General features: G+C 35.4%; 1 protein-coding gene across 2 annotated transcripts in view; it reads left to right on the top strand.

Annotated features, from left to right (window-relative positions):
- LOC109065010 (glucocorticoid receptor-like) overlaps positions 1-21,885 on the top strand; it is a 48,315-nt gene that overhangs the window by 1,488 nt on the left and 24,942 nt on the right. For both annotated transcript variants that reach the window (XM_042711354.1, XM_042711353.1), the window contains exon 2: positions 511-1,550. In XM_042711354.1, the coding sequence (XP_042567288.1) occupies positions 523-1,550 (1,028 nt within the window). In that variant the 5' untranslated portion in view covers positions 511-522. The remainder of the gene's footprint in view (positions 1-510; positions 1,551-21,885) is intronic.

The following is a 21,885-nucleotide window of genomic DNA, read 5'->3' as shown; positions in this document are numbered from 1 at the left end:
TTGCAATAGTTTTTAATAGATCTACAGAATTTATTAGTGCAGTAATGTAGACTATAAATTCAAATAAGTTGGCAGGAGAAAGGGAAAAAAAAAAACATAAAACAAATCCTCGTACAAGGGTCAAATACAACTTGAATGGTTGTTTAGCTGAAAAGTCTTAGAAAGCTGCAAAACCCATTCATTATATCACCCCAAGAGAGCTTTTGTGTGGGCATCTGGTTAGAAATGTAGTTTCATATCATATTATTTAATTGCATTAGGAGCCAAGAGGAACTCCAGGTGGGAGTTCTGTCCAGACCAACTCTATCCAAAGTCTAAATCTGTAATATTTTCTGAATAACTCACCAGCAAATAAATGGTGCAAAAATTGCAGTTTTCTTTTTTTTTTAATCTTATTTAAATACTACAATAGCAATTTTACTCCATTTTATATGTAAAACATACTGTATTTTTTTTTTTTTTTGATAATATGAACTAAATTTTATGTTTAATATGTTTCTGTCTATACAGCGGGATTAAGATATGGACAGTGGACAAAAACGCAGCAGTAACAATGGTGAGAATTTAACTCTCGGGGATTGTATCGAGAGAGGCTTCGTGCCTGATATTGGTGTCAATGTGTCCGCTTTAAATACGTCAAAAGATTTCTCAAACGGACAGAGCGGTAGTGACGCTCAAAGAAATCTCTCTCTGGCAGACCCATCCTTATTGGGACGTAACACACAAGAACCAGCTGTTAAGGCATTTAAACCTTTCAGAATGCAGCACCAGCAAAAGGTAAAAGAGCCCCTCAACATTGGGGAGAACTTTTCGCTCTTGGACGAGAGCATTGCAGACTTAAATCGTGGCTCTAGCATCCAGGCCCCTGACACTTTTACAATGAAAATGGAGCAGTTTTCCCCCATGGAAAAGGATAGGCTGGACTTTCCATCCTATGGCCACATGGATAAGGAATTGGATAGTAATGAGAGAGTGATTGGTGACAACACCATTGACATCCTCAAGGATCTGGACTTACCTGACTCCCTATCTGACCTGAATGAGCTATACGTTGCTGACGAGGCTGCCTTTCTTTCCTCGTTGGCAGTGGATGATGCCCTGCTGGGAGAGAGCAACTTTCTGAAGGATACCAGCCCTGTTGTCACTGGCAACAGTGCAGCCTGTGCAAATGTGAACGGCATGGGGAAACGGCAGCAGATGGTGGAAGCCAGTGTCAACATCAAGACCGAGAAAGACGCAGACTTTATCCAGCTGTGTACGCCGGGTGTCATCAAACAGGAGACTGAGAGGCGGAGCTACTGTCAGATGTCAGGGATGGGTGGTCCTCACAGTGGGCCCACCACTTTGGGAGACATGGGCGGACAGGGATACCACTATGGAGCCAACACCGCCTCAGCTGTGAGTTTACCAGATCAGAAACCTCCATTCGGCCTGTTTTCTCCCCTACCCACCTTAAGTGATGGCTGGGTTCGAGGAAATGGATATGGAGATCCGTCTGGGATGCAGAGAGCCAATGAGACAGTACTTCCGTCCACCTATCCATACAGCAGGTAGGAATGACTTTCAAAAGCTGTTGAATGAGCTGCTTTGATAATGAACAGCGAAATAGATAAATAGTGAATAATAGGCTGAGGCTGAGGTAGTGCATATTATTTTTCAGTGGGACACGGTTCCCGCAGCCATGGAAAACTTCTGGGAATTTTAAAATCATCATTTCCAGATCTGAAAAAGTGAAGGATATTAGTCAAATTTTTTTTTTTTTTTGTAGTAATGCTGAGCTGTAAAATATTTCTTCAGCTGATGAAATTGTGTGAAAATCGTGGCCATTATTGGAAATCTTCCCCATAAGGGGCATATCGGCAAAATGCAATCACAGAAAACTTTAAAACTCTGTGATTTTTAGAAGTTTTAAAACTGTAATTTAGAGGCTTGAAAAGATATTAGTTTTTAAAGAGAATATGCATTTTGTTTTTATTCTCAGTTCTAAAATATTTCACAGGATATAATTTTTGTAAATGTAATCTAGATATAATGACCCTCATCCAGTCAAGTGTCAGTCATGAAATCCTGATGGCAATGTGGAGTGCGTTCTGTATTCCAGACCCATTTACTCAAGTTTTTTTTTTTTTTTTTTTTTTTAAACAATACAAAAACTGACCACGAAACTTCTCAAAACCGCATGATATTTGATGAAGCTGTTGTTTGCAGCTTTAATTAGTTTGTGTGCTGGTCCGCTGATTCTCCCAGGAGCCTGTGTGTGCTGATCTGTATTGGTGCTTTGCCCGTCCAAAGCAAACACATGGGCCTCATGGAGCTCCCTTCGGCTCAGAATGGCACACATGCGCTCCTCTCTGAGCCCAGTTCCAGGAGGCTCTAACCATCAATAACAACATCGACCACTGTTGCTGTTGCTGATGTGATATTGTTTTTCGGTGAGTGTGGAGAGGACTAGAAGCTATTAGTCATTATGGCTCAAAATTCCATGAGTACTGCAAATAATATAAAGTGTGTCCTTGGTCTTTACTCTTGACCAATTTTACTTTGCTACTTGGGGTTGGGTTTTCTGATGAAATGAATTTTGAAATTAGTTTTACGGCCAACCTTCTAGACTGAGATATGAGTTCATACACTCTGGGAGATCCTGAAATATATGGACTTTTAATGACCTCACAGTTATGCTTTTGTTCATGGTTCTGATTGTGTGTCGTGGTACGGTGTAATGTTTTGTTATCGTTTTCTTATCCAACTTGATCCAACGTGCCAGTCTCATTTGCGCAAGAGAAACCTTTAAACCTTTTCCCGATGGCTCAGTGTTAATCTGGCAGTCTACTTGGAAAGCCAAGTTAGAGATATTTAGGTCAGCATATTTCTCCCTCTAAACCAACTTGGACAGTTTTAGTGCTGTGTTAGGGGAAACTTATCAGTGTTATTTACCTGAAATTTCACCTGACTCATTTTTGTGGACATATCTTGTATTAATATTCACTGTATTAATATTCTGGTTAGAATTTTTTAAAACCTCTTACAATCAGTTCAGTTTAAAACATTCAGACGCCATTCAAACTATATTTTGGAGAATAGTAAGTTCAGCCTTGGGGTGTGCTATTTTTGCTTGTTTTTTTCATAGACTGCTCTTATGAAAGCATTTGATATGAAAGTTTGGAAAACTCTCTGATGTACACTGATTAAATGCATTCAAAATGTAACCAACAGTGATGCTGTCATCATATTTGCATAGTGAATTACAGTACGATTGGTCTTCATTACACTGATTTGTGTTCTGAATTATTGGCCGTCGTCCTTGCATATTTAACCATTTATAGCTCTCTTTACACTGTACGTTTTATGCTCAGTGACAGAAAACAAGATATGTTGACTGTCATGATAACAGCAAAACAACTCTGATGTGGAATTTCATTTACACAGAGCCGCAACCTAAAAAATAAAATAAAAACTAAAACCATAATATTCTAATATGCTAGTATTTTATTCAGGAAATGCTAAATCTACTTTTTAAAAATAATTTTCTGTTTAGATGTCATTCATAAATGGTAATAATAATAATAATTAAAAAAAAACAGGACAATTTTTGATTTTGTTAAAAGTATTTAGTTAGAGTCTTAATTTTGAATGTTAGATATCTTTTAGTTCAGTTTGGTTCAAAGGGGTTTACCAGTCATGCAGGCTCTTTTTTTTCTGACGGTCAGGAATGTGAACTGCTGTCGAGAAGTGGTGATAAATCAAACATTTCATAAATTCTTATTCACATGTAACAGGGCAGATAAGAGAAGGCAGTACTCTTATCTGTAAGTTAAAAATAGCTAAAATATATATATATATATATATATATATTTCACAAAATGGAGTTTTTTTTTTTTTTTTACACATGATATGTACAGTACAATGCTTACACTCCCATATTGCTTGTGCATTTTTTTTTTTCTTCAGGTTTGGCATATTTCCTATTACAGCGAGTAATGTTAAAGGGGTCATGAACCGTGAAATTGAAATTCCCTTGATCTTTTGACATGTAAGAGGTCATTGTACTATAAAAACATCCTTTAAGTTTCAGAACTCAAAACTTTCTCGTTAATCTAAAAACAGCTTATACTGAAGCCAATCTGCCAAAAATGACAGCTTGTGGAATGTGCCACTTTATGATGTAATAGTGTGGCTAAACCCCCGCCTTCCGCAGAAGAAGATCAATGCCTGCTTCTACATCACTGCCTGTTTAGCCCCGCCCACCGATTCACGCATGTAGTGTAAGTAATGAGAGAGGCAAACACAAACAACAAGAGGCTGTTCAGTGCCAAGTTGTGGAAAAACAGTCTTTGCATCGCATTCCTTCTGATCCCAACATTACGAAAGTGTGGATGAACTGAGTTTTTTTGCATTACACTGTGCATATGAATGCTGTTTTGTTTAGTATTGTTTAAAAAATTATGCACTTTTCTGAACAGACACGTAATGTAGTTTCTTTGTTTTGAATAAACTATTTAATGCAGTTCTTTATTTAGTTTATATTTGCTTATTGCATTTTCTTGTTGTATTTTTCAGCTAAATTCAATATAATTACTAAAAAAACATTAGTCATGTTTAAGTGCAAAATGTACTGTTTTGTTTTTCAACCCTTTGGACAGGCCTAGTGCTTTTTTTGAGCGATTTAGCAAATGACTTCAGAGCTTACAAAAGTTAACACTAATAATAGTACTTCAAAAACTGCCACAATAAAAAATGTATGAATTGAGTATTATCTCAGCATTAGACTTCAGTACAGCAGCCTTTTAATGGTACATATACTGTATGCAGTTCAGCTAGAAAACTAGCCTAATTTTGAAAACTAAGTGCCAGTGAGTAATGTTTGACTTCGACTTAGATATGTTGACTCTAGCAGTTTGTTAAATCATACCTTTGATCATCTTTAATGCCAGCGTCTCGTGGCTCGGGTTTGTTTAACATGTTTTCTAATCTAAGAATCAATGGAATTTCCAGCAGCAGGTCTTATTTGCAGTAGCGCTCTCATACTGCCTTTGAAAGAAATATCTTGTCCACACCGGTCTGTTCTGCTCTCTTTCCTGAAAGCAATATAGCAGCAGTGTTTTGTTTCTTTAATTCACGTTGACGGCGGGTTGATGCAGGAACAAAGTGGTCTCTGACTACATTTAATTTGAATGTAAAATTCAGCCCAGTTGGAAGAGTTTTCTGGAAAGTTCAAGGACAGACTAAGTCCTCTGCAAAGGAGTCAAACTGTAGTTTATAGCTGTTGGAATTTCTAATTCATAAATATTTAGGAATTGATCAGTGTAAATTATAATAATGCATCTTATAATAATTACTTGGAAAGGATAAAATGACCCTAGGAATCCTAGCACCCATAGAGAATATTACATTAGAAATCAAAAAATAATAATGTTGACATTTAACAATACTGCAAAATAAGACAAGATTTTAAAATCAATTTATTGATTGAAAACATTTATTTATTGTCAGTCAAATACCATTTACAGTAATTAAATGTAATAACTTAGGTTCTGTTGATCATTTGAACCTTGAATATTATTGTAATGTACCAAATGAGAATGTCTGAATGGCATTAGTTGGGAGAGATTTTTTTTTTTGTCCTAATGGAAAATTGAGATTTCCAAATTATTTAATCAATATTTAATCAAATTGTGGAATACAGGATATCATGAAATTTTTGATATTTTCTGAGACAGTTATTGCATCATGAAAATCTCATACTGTTGCAGCTCTACATAGGAAATATAAAGTATTTATATTTTCATTAACATGAAAATGCGGATGGTAGAATGTAAATATTTTAGTGAAGTAAATACACATACAGTAGTACAGTAGCACTGTTATTTTTTATTTCTAGTACTTATTTTAAGGTGTTTATTTTAATGAAAGTTTATAGTTACCACTCTGGCAAACCTTCAAATTCTGTTCTTTAATGATTGCTCGTGTACTGTATTACATCTACGTGTAATGACCATGTGTTTGAGCTTCTTTCTTCTGCTAATTAATGTGAGTCAGTTTCAGTGTCAGGTTCTTTGTTGAATGTAGTCACATGAGACAACAAATGCCTTCTGATTGTGTCCCCCCCCCCACCCCCACTTTTTGAGGGTGCGGTCCTACTCTAAAACCTGCGGGCACAACCCATGTGATGAGCCATTATATGCATTCAGTGTGCTGATATTTGATATTTCCAAAAGTTTTATTAATTATGAATAGGTCAGCATCTAGTGTCTTTTGTTGTATTCATGCATTTTTTTGTAGCACATTTTGATTTGTCTTTTCTTTTATGTATTTTAATTTTTGTGCATCGTCACTTCCATCTGTCATTTTTATTATTTTCCACAGCTCAAAGGATTATAAATGATATAATCTACTTATATATCCAGAGTATGTGATCGAATGAATGAGAGGTTTGCATGTGTGGAAAGCGGATGTCTGTACAAACTGAAGAATATTTCTGATTCAAAATGAGACTCCACTGAAACGCTGCCCCAGTTTAGAATGTTGCATAAAAGTGAATAATTGGTGTTTGGACTTCACACCTTCAAGCACACTCTTATGTTTGTCCTGCGGTTGAACTAATCATAAGAGAACCATGAAGTTTTTGGTATTATTTTGCCCTTGCAATTGAAAGTACAGGACTGATTTTCATGCTAATTTTTTAAGCCAGTGTTCTCTGTCGTCAGTATTGTCTGTTTGTTTGTTTATTATTATTACTACTATTATTATTTTTGAACTCTTTTTGGCCTTTTTACATTTCTGTTGCATAGAAACTGTGCAGAGACGGAGAGGAGACAATAAATGGTGATAAGAAAATGTTTCTGAATCATCAACTTGCAGGGGGCTGCATGAGCATTCACAACTCACTTCGTCTAACCACTAAGCCAAGCCTTTGAATTTATGATGATTGTTTAACTGTGTAACATCAGGGGAAAAAAAATGGGAAGAATACATTCTACATTCATTACTTCATTAATTTCCACCCTGACATTATTGGGACAGCCTGAAAAATCCTTAAGTACACTGTTTTAACTTATGTAGGTTTTAATTCTGTTGCATTTTTTTTTTTTTTAAACATTTATTGATATACCTTAATTGTTTTCACATATAATGATAAAATGCTTAACTGAGCATCTTAACTTAAAAAAGAGGTGACTAATTGATTATATGTTGTCTGCTGTACTTATTATTATTATTATTATTAGTATTATTATTTGGCTTACTCCTTTTGTACAGTTTTAAAGGAAGAAACATTAGCTTCAATATTTATGTGATGATGCATGTCCTGTTTATAGCTGAATACTTCTGCAAAAATTGGTACACGACACTGTGGTAATAGGGGTTAAAACGCAACAGATTTGGGAGAAAACTTTTCTGCAAAGCGTATTGCTAGGAACTGTTTGTTTGATGCAAAGTGTTTTTTAAAAAGCCTACTTACAGTAGAAAATGACAAAGGGAAATGGTACAGTTTTCAAAACAGCGGAATGTGGGTCACCGAGGTGTCACCAACCAATACACATCCGTTTTTGACTGCCTGTCTCACACTATTTATGCAATGGCGTACTTATTTAGCAAGAACAGGGAGACATCAGTGGTGCCATGTGTACCTTCTGCAAAATGCAGTGTGCAGTATGTGATCCATCTGAAATGAAGGGAACAAAGGCCTTCACCCAAAAATGAAAATAAAGTGAACAGGATTGGGGCTGTGAAGCTCCAAGATAAAAATAACAAAAGAAAAGCCATAAAAAAAATTATTTATCGTTCTTTCTGGAGCCATACAACAAACTTTGTGTAAAGGAATACTAAATAAAAATAATAAGTTAATTGTTTATAATGTGTGTGTATGTATTAGGGATGTGCAAGACTAGTCGACTAAATGGAACTGCAGCTGCTAGTCAACATTGCAAATACTAGTCGACTTGAAATTATGAATGAAGGGGGAACTGTCTTTCTTTAGAAAATTTCCATTGACCATTTTTTTGTTACCTCCATTTAATGCTTAACGAAATAGTGTTTATATGTGCGGAACTGCTTTGTTTACAGGGGTAACCATGGTAACCGCTGTTTCATTCAGCCCGTCTGCCACTTTTGTTTGCTGTCAGTGTTTGTAAATTTGAACCTTTTGATGGAAAATAAGATCACGTCAGGTAATAACATCTCTAGTATTATTTTACCCTTTGATTCAAAGCTTAATGGGGATAATGCTATTTCTTGCTACTTACACTGTTAAAGAGTTGGGTTCTCATGATAAACATGACCAAAGTTTAAAAAAATGAGTTGGGACCTATGACAGAGTATTTCTTTGCCAAATACATTACTGTAGGGTCCATCAACATCGATATGAAGGATGCAGTACTACTCTATAGGTATACTCAAGAAAAAAGTTTTTGTATATTTAACTGAAGGGATGTGTGCTGTATACTATGGAAGCAACCATTTTTTTTACTAAATAAAAAAAAGAAAAGGTAATTGCGACTTTTAGGGACTTTCTTTTTTTTTTTCTTGCAATTGCGAGTTTACATCCTGCAATTATTACTTTTTTTTTTTTTCTAAGAATTCTGTGATTATATAAACTTGCAGTAACTCACATAAAAAAAGAAAAAACTGAACTGCGAGATTTAAACTCAAAATTCAGAGGAAAAAAGTCAGAACTGTGAGATATTTTGAGAAATAGTCAAAATTGCGAGATATAAACTAGTTGCGAGTTATAAAGTCAGAATTGAGTGAATTAAACGCAACTGTAAGAAAAGAGTCTCTTTTTTTCCCTCAGAATTAGACTTTATAAACTTGCGAGTTTATATCACACACTCTAAAAAAAAAAAAAAAAAAAAAAAAAACCCCAATTTTGGCAAACCCAGCACTGGGTCAAAAAGGGACGAAACCCAGCGCGTTATTGTTTAACCCAGCATGCTGGGTTGCCTTTTTATTGTTTAAAATTACTACATTGCTAGGCTAAAATGAACCCCAATCGAGGTGGCCATGAACCTACAAATCTTCACACAAAGAATAACTATCAGAAGATAAATATTTATTAAAAACACGAGAAAACAGTCAAAAAGTATCATGCATGTAAGAAGAAAATGCAGAAAAGTACGGTATTAACGCTGCTGAGTTTAATAAATAAATCATTGAACATTTGTTGAATATAACTTTTAAGATCAAATTTGATTTTTTGGTAAATTTTATATATTGTATAGAAATATACAAAAACACTACAATAATTACAATTAGTTAAGTTCTTTACATACTATTCTGGCATGAGAGTACACAAATAAAACACAACATTAACACTGATATTATAACATTTAACAGACACAAGTGTGTGAAAGAATGTGAGCATGTGTATGAATGACAGAGTATAAACTCCATTTCTACTAAACAACACCGAACAAGCATTTAACATTCTGTTTTTACAAATTATACACTTACAGTTTGTTTCACCAGTCAATGAATACAGATCATGCAGATCACTGTCAATTTTCATGATCTCTTTAGCATAATTGATGTAGTCATGAAGAAGCCCTATCAGCACAGCATGGACATCTTCTACATCATCCAGGGCAGCGTTCCTCCTTTAAAACCACTGTTGCAACAAAATGTGAATTAAAACAGGCAGGAGACAACAGAAAACATTTTATTTTCTAAAAAATAACTTACATCTCAAAAGAAAGATGCTCTCCTATGTATCTGGCTTTTGACAACATCTACAAAAAACAAAAAATACAAACATTCTTTACTCTTAGTAAAAAAAAAAAAAAAAAATTGATAACATGGAATTATGAAGTTTACTTGCCTTAAACTGTCTTTCCCTCTATTCCAAAGAAGCTGAGAAAATCGCCTCCTCCTCACACAAGCCGGCATCTGTGTCCTTAACTCCAAAGTTAGTTTGAGTTCTGCAAAGAAAAAAGGGACATCAATGGTTTAAATAAAATATGAACATGTAAATCATACTGTTGTTGCATCAAAATGTGAAGTAAACTGGCAGGACACAACAGAAACATTTATTTCTAAAAATAACTCACATCAGTCTCAAAAGAATGAAGTTATCTTATGTCTCTGGCTTTCAACATCTATACAAAAACAAACATTATTTTAGTCTTACCCTCCTCCTCACACAAGCAGGCTTCTGTGTAGTTAACCCCAGGCACGGGCACAATGAAACACAAGCTCAACAAGTCTGAAATATTACATGCAAAACATTACATTTTAACAATTACCACTTCAACAGTCTCAAATAATTATGCTAACGTTAGTCTTTATTACACAATGCCGTTTTCTTTAGGAAACTACATTCAGTTTAACCGCGAAAAATAACAAATTAACATGAAAATGTGTTAATAAACTGTCTATTAACACCTCAAAGAGTGCAGATATTGTAAAATCTTATGTAAATATGACATAAGACACTCACAGACATTATATTAAAAGTACCTCTTCCATTCAGTGAAAGAGGCTGTTAAGACCTCCATTTCTGAGACAAAAACCACGTCCACAAATTTTTCAATATAAGCTCTTTTATTTCCGTCTTTCATGAAACCTCAAAATACTCCCGGACATAACAATGAATGATAACTCTAATGTCTTTCTCACAGCTGATAAAAATGGCGGCTTCTTATCCGCGCTGGCGTTGTGAGAAAATGGCGCTCTTCTCCGCGCTGTTCTGTCCGATATTAACGTGACATTGTGATGCTCCTTTTTTCACGTCCCAGTTTCAGAGTCTTTGAAAAAAAAAAAAAAAATTGTGAAACCTCACAATTTCAAGAAAAAGTCAGAATTGTGAGATAAAATGTAACAATTTTTTTTTTTTTTTTTTTTTTATTCAGTTGCGGAAACGGGCTTCCATAGCATACAATGGTGCCCATTTAATTTTATTGTTTGGAAAACAGTAGCCAGGCTATTCTTCAGAAATGAATTATTTTTCATGAAAGAGACAAAGTCACATTGGATTTGGATCAAAGATAGGTGCAATGATGATAAATGGTGAATTCTCATTTTTTTTTTGGGGTGAACTGTTTTCCTTTAAGACGTACGTTCTCATTCTGCTCTTCAAGTGGGAGTCCTTGGCCTGATTTCCTGGCATCTGCCCTCCCCCTCAATATCACCGGAGGAGGAGTCGAGCTGTACTGTAAGTGGGCCTGGAGCCAGCTGGACTAAAGTTGCAACTTTGCCCTCAAGTTTAGTGAATTCCTCCCCTCTCTCTGTTTGGTTTGAGTTTTCCAGGAGCTTGGGTTGGATTTGCTTTAGGGTGCTGAGTTAGTATAGTCTGCAGAAGGCAGTTCTTTAAATCTTCTGGAAATCGCATCAGCTCTTCAGCACTGTGTCACTGCAAATTCATTGTTTTTTCAGCTTTCACACAATTAATTATGGGTGATTGCTATATACACACACAAGCTGTGGTTTCCACCAGATTTTAAAACCTAATCTAAAGATTAGTGCTTAGACAGAGTCCTCTGTTTGTAGTAAGGAAATGTACAGCAGGCAATTAGTTGTGTGAAAGAAGAATATCATTTTGACTTGATTGTCTTGCAAAGATCAAACTCTTTAAGAGGTTACTTAACAAATGAAACTTTGAAATTTATTTCTGGGGAAAAAAATGGTCCCAGTAAACATTTTGTATAATAACATAACATGCTGCCTTTTATATAAGTAAAATGACAAATTAGACCCTTTCTAACAGTACTATTATCACTTTTTATTTATTTGTTTTTTGTGTGGAGCTGATATAAATAGTCTACAGAAGCATTTCCAGTACGATATACAATGACATCATTTAAAATAAAGTGACACAAGAATGTCTCTAAATTATAAAACACAAAATATCAAAGTGGCAATAATTTTAAGAAAAACACCCTTAAAACAGTAACATTATAACATTTAACACAAAGACATTTTTGCTAGGTTTAAAAAAAAAAATGGAGTCACTGGGCACAAAACCAGCTTCTGCTATGGCACATTCCAGTTCCCTGACCTGCACCCTATAGAAAATGAGTGTGGAGAACTGAAAGAGCAGCACCACCAACATGGAGCTGTGAATCTAAAAGGGTCTGAAGTGATTCTGGATGAAGGAATGGTCTCTGATCTCTTGTCAGGTGTTCTCTAACCTCATCAGGCATTATAGGAGAAATTTAGAGCTGTTAAACTGGCAAATGGAGGTTTAAAAAATAATTCAATAAAAGGGTGTCCTTAATTGTGGCCAATGTGTATTAGAGAAAAACATTTATTTCATAATGATATTTCCCCCCATTTTAAATTCTTAATCAATGAAAGTTTAGATTTTTTTTGGGAATTTTTAAAATAAAAGATCAGAAGGATTAACAATTAACAATGCAGATTAATTTTCACAGCCTTTGATCATATTTACCAAGGGGTGTCCATATTTTTGGCCATGACTGTGTGGTGTGTATATATATATATATATATATATATATATATATATATATATATATATAATATAAATATATATATATGCACTGTATGTGTGTGTGGTGTCCATATGAAATAGAATGGCAGAATTATTAGATGTATAAATAAAATGTTACTAGGACATGCTCCATTACTGGCTGGTATTGCTTGCCTTTTAATGTATAACCATGTAAAATAAAAGCTCTCAGGGACTGTACTGAACATCTAAAATGTTTTGATTCATTTCATCTTAATTCAGAGCTCGCTTGTCCTTGCACGTAGTAGTACACCGACAGCCTCTTAAAAAGGTTAAAAGCATCTGTTAATCAGCAACTAACTAAATCGGTCTCCATCACACAGAACTGCTATTTCTGCTGCTTTCCACCCATCTGTCTTTCAGGCCTCTGCTTATTTTGTGGCTTCTGTCACATGTAATTATTGTCATGGTTCTGTCCTGTCCTGTAAAGGTCAATTACAGGAATTTTGCACTGCTACAGTGATTTTATGAACATTTCTGGCATGTGCTTGACCTCTGAATGCAAAGAGCAACATTTAGCCCCTAATTGCATGCCACTTAGCTTTGATTTCTCACCGCTAAATGAGAGATGTTTTCTTCTATTTGCATCAAAAGTACAAACGAAATTTCCTACACCATTGAAAAGCATTTAAAAAAAAACGAAAGTTGCTTTTATCGGCCACCAAGCAGATTTCCTCTGATTTGAAATATATTATTAAAATTTTTATTCTATATATTTTTATATTATTATTTTCTATTATTATTATTATATATTTTATTATTATAGCATGACTATAATAGTCATATAATAGAATGACACTATTTATTTATTACTCTGCCCCCCCCCCCCCCCAAAATTAAAATTAATTTATTATTATTATATTTTCTTAATCAGTATTCTATCTAAAAAAAAAATCTAAAACATACTGAAAACAGGAAGCTACTGAGAAAGCAAAAATGTGGGTAATTGTTTTAAAGATTATATTGTTTAGTCCCAATGGCAGATTTTGTATTAATATTATTTTTTGTTGTTGTTTAAAGCAACAACAAGAATTAAAAATAAGCATTATATATATATTCGATATATATATATATATAGTATATATATATATATATATATATATATATATATATAAATAAAGGTGTTATTATTTTACGGATTGTTATTTTTATGATATATCTCCCATAATCCATATATGTAGAGAGAGAAAGAGCAATATAGCTGAATTAGCTGTAAACAAGCTGTAGAAAACTACGAGTGTGTAGGAGCACCACTTATAGATTTTAATGCAGGTCTTCCGTGAACTGATGCATCAGTTGCCATGGTGAATCTCAGGGTCTTGTGAACATCATGTTTACCTCTGATGACTTCCTGTCTGTTTTGCGGCTTTTATGTGGTCCTCACTCTAGCTGGTGTGAAACTCCCTGAATGCCACACTACCACCTCAATCTGTTTTCACATCACGATGTGCATCGACCGTACGTGGGACTGTTCTTTTTGATAAATGGAGCTGCTGCAGTCTTTTTTATCTTGTTTTTGATGCACACATTGATTTTTTCTGCTAAATATTTCAGACTGATTTTTGAACCACATAGACATGCTGCATTGAAATGGTAAGATAGTGAACTGAAATTTACGTTAATTCGATTTTATGTAAATCAGTAATTTAGGCTTGCTATTCTTGTTTTTACTTAATTTATTTTTTCATATAAAATTGCTTTTCTTTGGGTTGATGTCTACGTTTCCAATGAGTCCTCAAACATTTTGTACCTTGACAAACAAAGAAAGGTTAAAAAGGATAAAAAATAACTTAAATTGGGAAATAAAAAATTATGCTTAATTTTTTTGTATTGATTAAATAAACACAATAAATTAAAGAATAACTCTCCACACCTGGCTGCCTTTTGCCATCTCCAAGATCCATAGAGTTCATATATCTCACATGTTATGTAAATATGAATCTCTGAATTCTGCTGGTACATTTATGCATTTTAGTTCCCTGGTTATCCAAAACGACTTACAGTGCATTCAGGCTATACATTTTTCATTTAACCATGTGTGTTCCCTGGGATCAAACCCATGATCTTTTGCACTGCTAACACAGAGACTCTACCACAGAGCCACAGGAACCAGGTAGCTTTCGTGTATATATTCATCTTCCACCTCTACAGAGCTCTCAGTGGGAAAAAAAACCCACACACATTTGCACTTTGTCATTGTTGGTTATCTAAGGCCCTTTCCACCTCTTCACTGGTTCTTAGATCAATTGTAGTGAGATCAGTTAATCGAGTTTTCCTAAGCTAGACGCTCTTCCCAGCAGTCTGCAAAACTCAATCACCCCATATATCAGAAATCATAATTAATTAAGTGGGAACGAGGCTGCTGTGAATGTAGCACACAAGACCACAAACCAGACAGCGGATAATTTTCAAACATGCAGACTGGTACATAGTTTTAAAGTTCATCACCTTCTTCATATCCGTGTTATTTTTTTTTATAATATGTGCAAACATTTCTTTATAGGTCATTAGGTGAACTGCCTCTTCATTTCACACCTTTTTTTTCTCTTGCATATGTGAGGCAAATCTATGATCTGACATGAATAAATGTGATGCAATGACAAGAAATATTACATCACATCTTCCGAAACCCCACTGCATGCAAGCTGGAAAGTGTTGCGTTATTTAAAGTGTTTCATGCTACAGATTATTTCATGCTGTTTCGTCTTCTATTTCAGGCTTTTATTTATCTAAACTCAGTCTTTTATTTTTGAAAATCTGAAAAACAGGGCTTCAATACACTATAAACGATACAACAAAAATAGTGTGAAACATAGTGTGTGATCATTAATTCTTTTCTTTTTTTTTAACCCATACTTGCAAAAATCAGTGGAAAGACATTTCGGAAATTAAATGAAAATAAAGCTAATGATATATTGATAATCCTTATAGATTTCTCCCATTATATTTAGCTTGTCTTAGCTGATGTTTGGAGAAGGAGAAAAAAGAAAGAGAGAGAGAGAGACACTATAGAGTAGGGGCTGGACAATATGTCCAACAATATTTTCACAGCATTTAACATTTATGGGGAAGCAAATGCTTTTTTACATTATTGTTAGGCCCTTGAGAATGAATATAAATGTAACTTGTTTGTTCACAATTAAACTCCAGTTGTAGATACCATTTAATTCAAATTTTGAAATAAAAAAAAATAAAAAAAAATTAAAAAAAATTTAAAACAATATGTTGTTTTGAAATAAAAAAAAAAAAAAAAAACAAAAAACCAAACCAATTGAAATGGATGACTAATGAAATTAATAAAAGTTTAATTCAACCTTTTAATCAATATTTTAAAATGTAACCAAATAAACATTGCATTTTTATATTTTTTGTCATAAGATGCTGCACAACAGAACTGTATAAATTAAAGCATGGATGAAAAAATATCTTGGTTGCATGATATTACTTAAAAAAACTAATAATCTGAGAAGTACTCAGATTTTGAGTATACAATAGTAAAATATTTCTCGTAATAATTTCTTTAAAGTTAAACCGAACTTTTATTTTGTCATTTTGTGAACATCTTTGAGTTTCAGTGTGTATTTGATGGTAGTTTCTCTCAAATTAAATTTATCCCTCTATATATATATATATATAAATAACTTGTTTTTTTCTTTTGTCCCGATTTCCGATTTTTGAAGTGTGACGCTGCCGAACCCCCATTGATCATGGGGCCGCTGGGTGTTTCCTGTTTTCTTTTCTCTCCATGTGAACGTGTAGATTCAATACTATATAAACATCTTGACTTATTCACAACATGTAATGGTCACTTCGATTTTCTGTTCCCTGCGGGGTGGACCTACAATTCGAAAAGTCTGGACTATCACATGATTCTTCTCATGCTGTGGCTGTTTAGTTTTCCTCAGCTTCTGGGATGCCTCCTGAAATGTGACTATGGAATAGTTGAAATGATAGGAAGAGATTTACACAAAAATGTAATTCCTTTCATAATTTACGCCCTCTTGTCTTTTCAAACCCACATGACTTTATTGCATGTGTGGAGCACAAAAGGAGAATTGTACTAGTTGCTCTTTTTACATGCCATTAGCTCCCATGGAAACCAAAGCTTTCAGTTTGCAGAAAGGATACAACGGTGGTGTAAAATGGTTCATCTAGCGAATACGCTTCAGCTGCCGTTGACCATATTTAATGTGCTCTATGTACAGCATGTGTGTTGGTCAGTGTTTGTATGTGTATTAAAGCCTATATTAATGTAGTCATGTAAAGCGATCGTGTCTTTTTAGATAACTTGAATTAAACAACTTGATTTTATAGAGATAGCTTTACTATGCCTTTGTAATTGTTTTTGAAGCTTGACATTGTGGGGAAATGGTCCTTGTCATCTGTGGTAGACACGAATCTCTCACAGGAATGCAGAGCCATGTTGTAAGGCTGGGCAAGGAGGCTTGGGAGAAAAAAATGCTATCAAATTGGCGCAAAACATTGTAAGTCCTGGCTGTTTTTTTGAAGTTGCAACTGGTGCTGTGGGGGCTGTTTGCCTTACTGGAGGAAGAAAAAGTCGAGAATAAAATGAATCCCTAACATGCTTTATCGCCTACACCGATTACATTGAACTGTGACCTATTTTACAGTAACCTGTTCGTGTTTCAGGAAAAGCCTGACTGTATTTTTCGTTCCTTTTCGTTTCACTTGAGCGTATGCACTTGTACCTCATGGTTGAGTTTTGGTGGGTGTGTAAAAACTTGCCATGCACACAGTGGCATCCTCCAGTGGAGTGACCCATCTTTCCATTTGTCCTTTCGTCCCTCTCCCGCACTGACCTGTCACTTGAAGTTCAAATGATGACTTCAAATTTTGAATGTTTCTCAGAATTGGAATGTTGCAATAGCTCATTAATAGCTAATGTTTTTTTTAGGTTTATTGGCCTGTTGTTGTGCCGGTACAAACAACAGTGATTCCATTCTCTTCAGGGCAGAGAGGATCATCGACTTCCTATGCGTTTTCTTGCCCCTTCTTGAGGGCATTTTAGCTTGGCTCTTGGGATTGGTGATGCTCGTGTGTTTACAGATGGCAAATGCGAAACATAAAAATGTCAATAAAAAGCCACAAAGTGACCAGCAACTGGTGCGGGAAATACTCTTTGTTGTCTGTTCCCCAGTTACAAACAGATTGTCTAGTATAAAGGCGTAGAGGCAAAGAGGTTATTAGAGTTTTGAACAAAAACAAAAGACAATTTATTGATTGTTTGGAAGAAATTGCCAGGATCCTTCAGTGGTGATTATCGCTTTTTAAAAGAACGGTTCACCCAAAAAGTCTAAGTCTGTCATCATTTGCTCAACATCCGAGTTGTTTCAAAACCTTCTTTTTTTTTCCTGGTGAACCACAACAAGAAGGCCATTTGAGAAAGGTTTGTTACCAAACATTTGACTGTAGCCCGTGACTACATAGTATTTTTTTCCCCCATACTATGAAGTCGCATCACTCTACTGTCAACTGTTTTGTGGAAAAATACCTTTTCGGAAGAAAGAGAAAAATAATTTAGTTCAGTTAGAGAACAGACACTACAATTAAAAACTGAACGTGGCTGCTCAATGCAGCGTGCCGAGCCGCAGTCGCATCACTGATCAGCAGCTGGAGTCAGATTTCATTTATCACATGAGGAGAGTGGAGTTGATCTGACCGACGAGAAGAGTGGAGGTAGACAGACAAGACGATGCAAAAGATTTAATTTCAAAATGAAAATGCAAAAGCGTTTGGCTAATATTTGTGGATTTTGATTTATTGGTTCCACAGTGTTTGCAGATTTTTACCTTCATTTAAACTTTGTGTAATTATTTAAACTTTGTGTAATTTAATTTCTTTTTATTTTACAATCAAGGTGTATGCCTGTGCCTCAAACTATTCTTATTTTTGTTTTGGACTCTATAAACGTTCTATATTTCCTAATTTATTTGGTTGAATTTTTTAATGTTTTAAAAGTTCTATTGTTGATGTAAGTGAGTTTGTCCCCGTACGTTTTGTTGTTGTCCATTGAAGCAATTGCCACTAATTTGAAAGTGGAAAGTAAAATGTAGCACACAAAATCTAAATAGCACAAACCCATCCCCCCCCCCCCAGTTATACTGGCTATAACTGTGCTTGTCACTCACGATTCTAATAACCGATAAATTATGCACTGTCACATCCTTGGAGAGTTGAATAAACTGACAACAGAATTACATTTGGGTAAATATGCCTTCAAGGCATACAAGTCAAACTTAAATGTTGCTGAACATAATAAAGCAAATAATACATGAAAATACATAACTAAACTTATAATATTTCTATATTTCCTCAAATGTGATGGCATACTGTATATATGGAAAAACAGGTCACACAGTGGGACAGAAAAATCCCTACATCGCCTAACAGGTGTCAGATTGAAAAAGCTTCACACTCCTCCTCCGTATTAACTGTGTTCTGCTCCTTTGTTGTGTTGGCATTGAAAACTCTGGGCAGTTGCTAGATCTAGCAAGCTCGGAGGCTTCTGAGCTGTTTTGTCTAGAAGATGCCACTCCCCTTTTGGGTGCACTTTAATTAACCGTGGCAGGTGTCCAAGAATTTACACATTTCAGACACTTCCTTTAAAACGAGATATTGTTGCTAGGGATTTATTCTCTTTCTGATTTTCTCTGTAACAGCAGATTACACATTTTACAATTTAAAGGTGATCTGAAAGGGGCTTAACATGCAGAGACTAAAAGGCCCAGTCACAAATTCTATTTTATACCCCTTCCCCTATCCCTGCGCCTACCCTTTTCCCTTGCCCCTTGAAACAGAGTGTCAAGAGGTTGGGCGGAAAATATTCCCCTAAGAAATGTGTCGTCGCTATCTAACTCATATGTGTGGTAAAACATAAGTTACCTGCCACCGGACTAGTATTTATGTTGTCAAAAAATCAGCAGGTATCAGTAGAATTGTGGAACTATCGTGTAGTCAATAAAATAAGCAAACTTTTATCATAGTGATTTTTTGCAAACATTTCTTCGGAAAACATAACTGTACTTATGAACACAAGATTGAATGCAACATGAAACAAACAATTGTTTATTAAAATTCTTATATATGCCCAATACAAATACTTACATTTATGGGACTCTCTGCTTGCTCGGGCAGCCCATATTGTATTGCCAAGATGGGAAATTTATCATACCCAAAGTAGTTTGTCTTCTAATAAATTAGCTTATTCATCGTTTTCACATGACTCTACACCCATACAGGAACGGCCCACGAATGGAGGGCAAAACAAGGTCTTTATTCGATGATCTAAATATTTGTGGATTGGAAACAGATAAGATTAAAAGATTTTGCTGCAGTTCTACAAGTGTTGTTGGCCGCAAGGTCTTCGAGCCGGTCATGTGACTGAAAAACTGATGAAGTATGACACCAGACTTTTAGATTACCAGTGAAATTTCACAGTTTCTCATTTCCCAATTTTGTTTATACAGCAAAAAACTACTACTGAGCCTAACTATATAAAGTTCTAACATTAAGTGAACATTCATTAAGATAAAATAAGAACAAATAAACATATTGCAAACAGTAGCAGAGATAACTACATTAGAATAAAGATTGCAGTTGAAATTCTCTTCACGTATGCTCATATGTCAGCACGTTGTCCAATTACGATAGTCCTTCTGATCTCTTTCCTCAACCGTTTTATGGAAGGATATTTTGCGCCAGACAAGTGTAATTGTGTGTGTATTGCCAATCAAACTGGGCAAAAAGATGGAAAGAATGAGAACTCAATTCAGTATTTGCACACTGACTGAGAAGTCTTTTAGTGGTTGAAAAAACGTTCCAGAGAACCTTGAGTTTTCCGTTACCCAATCTTCTTCTACTTGAACTTATAAGCTTGCCACTTCCCTAAAAGGCCCCTAAATATTGTAAGTTGGCAAGACCTAAACCAACCTGCATTGTGCCAAAAATGATTAAACTTCCATGATGAAGCCAAGCACCCGGCGCACCAATCATCTTTAGATGTTCAACAACTAATTAAGAAATTTGTGCATTTCGCCGAAACCATAGTTCCAAAGGACAGACAAACGCATTGTTTGAACAAGTTTGGTGGTTTATATTATGGCATGTGGATTTAGCAATTATGCTCTTACGTCAAGCAAGTTAACATGCAGTACATTCTATATCTTTCATTAACACTTTACGTGCACATATGTGCATAAACACACGGAGTATGAACGTAGGAGAGCCTCGGACAAACCCATGAGTTTTTAACATCAAATAAAATGTAAACGAGTGGGAAACAAACAGTGAAATAGTCCTCAGATGCCATATTCATTTCAGCAGCATCTCCAGAGAAATTATGTTTGTGGAGAAAACTGATGGACTGAATGAACCGCATGTATTTGGGAGTAAAGTCTAATTACTGCATGTTAACGTTGATTTAAATTTTGTTTGAAATTGCAGACCTTAAGTTTCATCAGTTTGACAAAAAAACTGCATTTTCAAATGGCCTTTACCTTTCTGTAATTGTGTCTTTTATCACACAAATTGTTCTTTCACACATTTTTTTCTTCTTTGCAGTTTGCTCGTTCAGATCAACATTTTCCTTGAATTGTTTACTCACTTCTCACATGACTGTTCTCTGAAAAAGTAGTTTCTGCTCCCCACACACACATTTTCTTTTTCTGTTCTACCTAACCTTAGATTGAAAGCCTTTGACCATTGATTTGTTCTTTAGCGAGGATTGTGATAGTGCACGCACAGGAGCATTTACTGTCCTTTATTTTAATTTCGAAGCAATAAACAAGCGGCCAACGGAAATCATCGAAATAGAGGAATCAAAGCGCACAGAAGTCAGAGAGCATGCGCTGCTTTAATCTGTACAAACAATGTGTTACCATAGCTTTTCGCTATAGCTGTAATGTTCTAAAGAAGGCTAATCGCATAAACGGACAAGAATGGCAGCGTACCACAGTGACTCCCTAACCATCCGTGCTGCTTTTAACAACTGAGGACGTGTCAGGTGTTAATAATCGAATTGGGCTTCTCTACACCCAGTCCGTGAACTTATTTTTATTTGTTGCCCCACAGTGGGGTTGAGAAGCAGCATCATTTTGAACTTCACCCTGCTTTCTGCAAGCTGAAAAAAAAAAACTATGAGAAGTGTCCAGCCACAGCCTACAGAAACGTCCTTGGAAATGTCAAGCTACTGAATTTTTATGCTTGTTAGGAAGAGGGTGGTTACTGTAGATGCTCTGCCTTGCCAGGTATAACCCATGGAGCGGCCCGTGATCAGGATGGGGTTTTAAGAAGGTGTTATTGGAGATAAATTCCGGAGGTCTTAGTCCCGACTGGCTGTTTGGCTGGCCCAGCCACACTGCCCTGGCCTGCCTCTCTGCGTACCTGCAGATATCCTGTCTCTGTGTCCA

This window comes from Cyprinus carpio, chromosome A21 (assembly GCF_018340385.1).
Source record: "Cyprinus carpio isolate SPL01 chromosome A21, ASM1834038v1, whole genome shotgun sequence".
In the NCBI taxonomy this organism is placed as follows: Eukaryota; Metazoa; Chordata; class Actinopteri; order Cypriniformes; family Cyprinidae; genus Cyprinus; species Cyprinus carpio.
The sequence above is the reverse complement of the archived record's forward strand: the minus strand, read 5'-3'. Positions and strand labels throughout refer to the sequence as shown.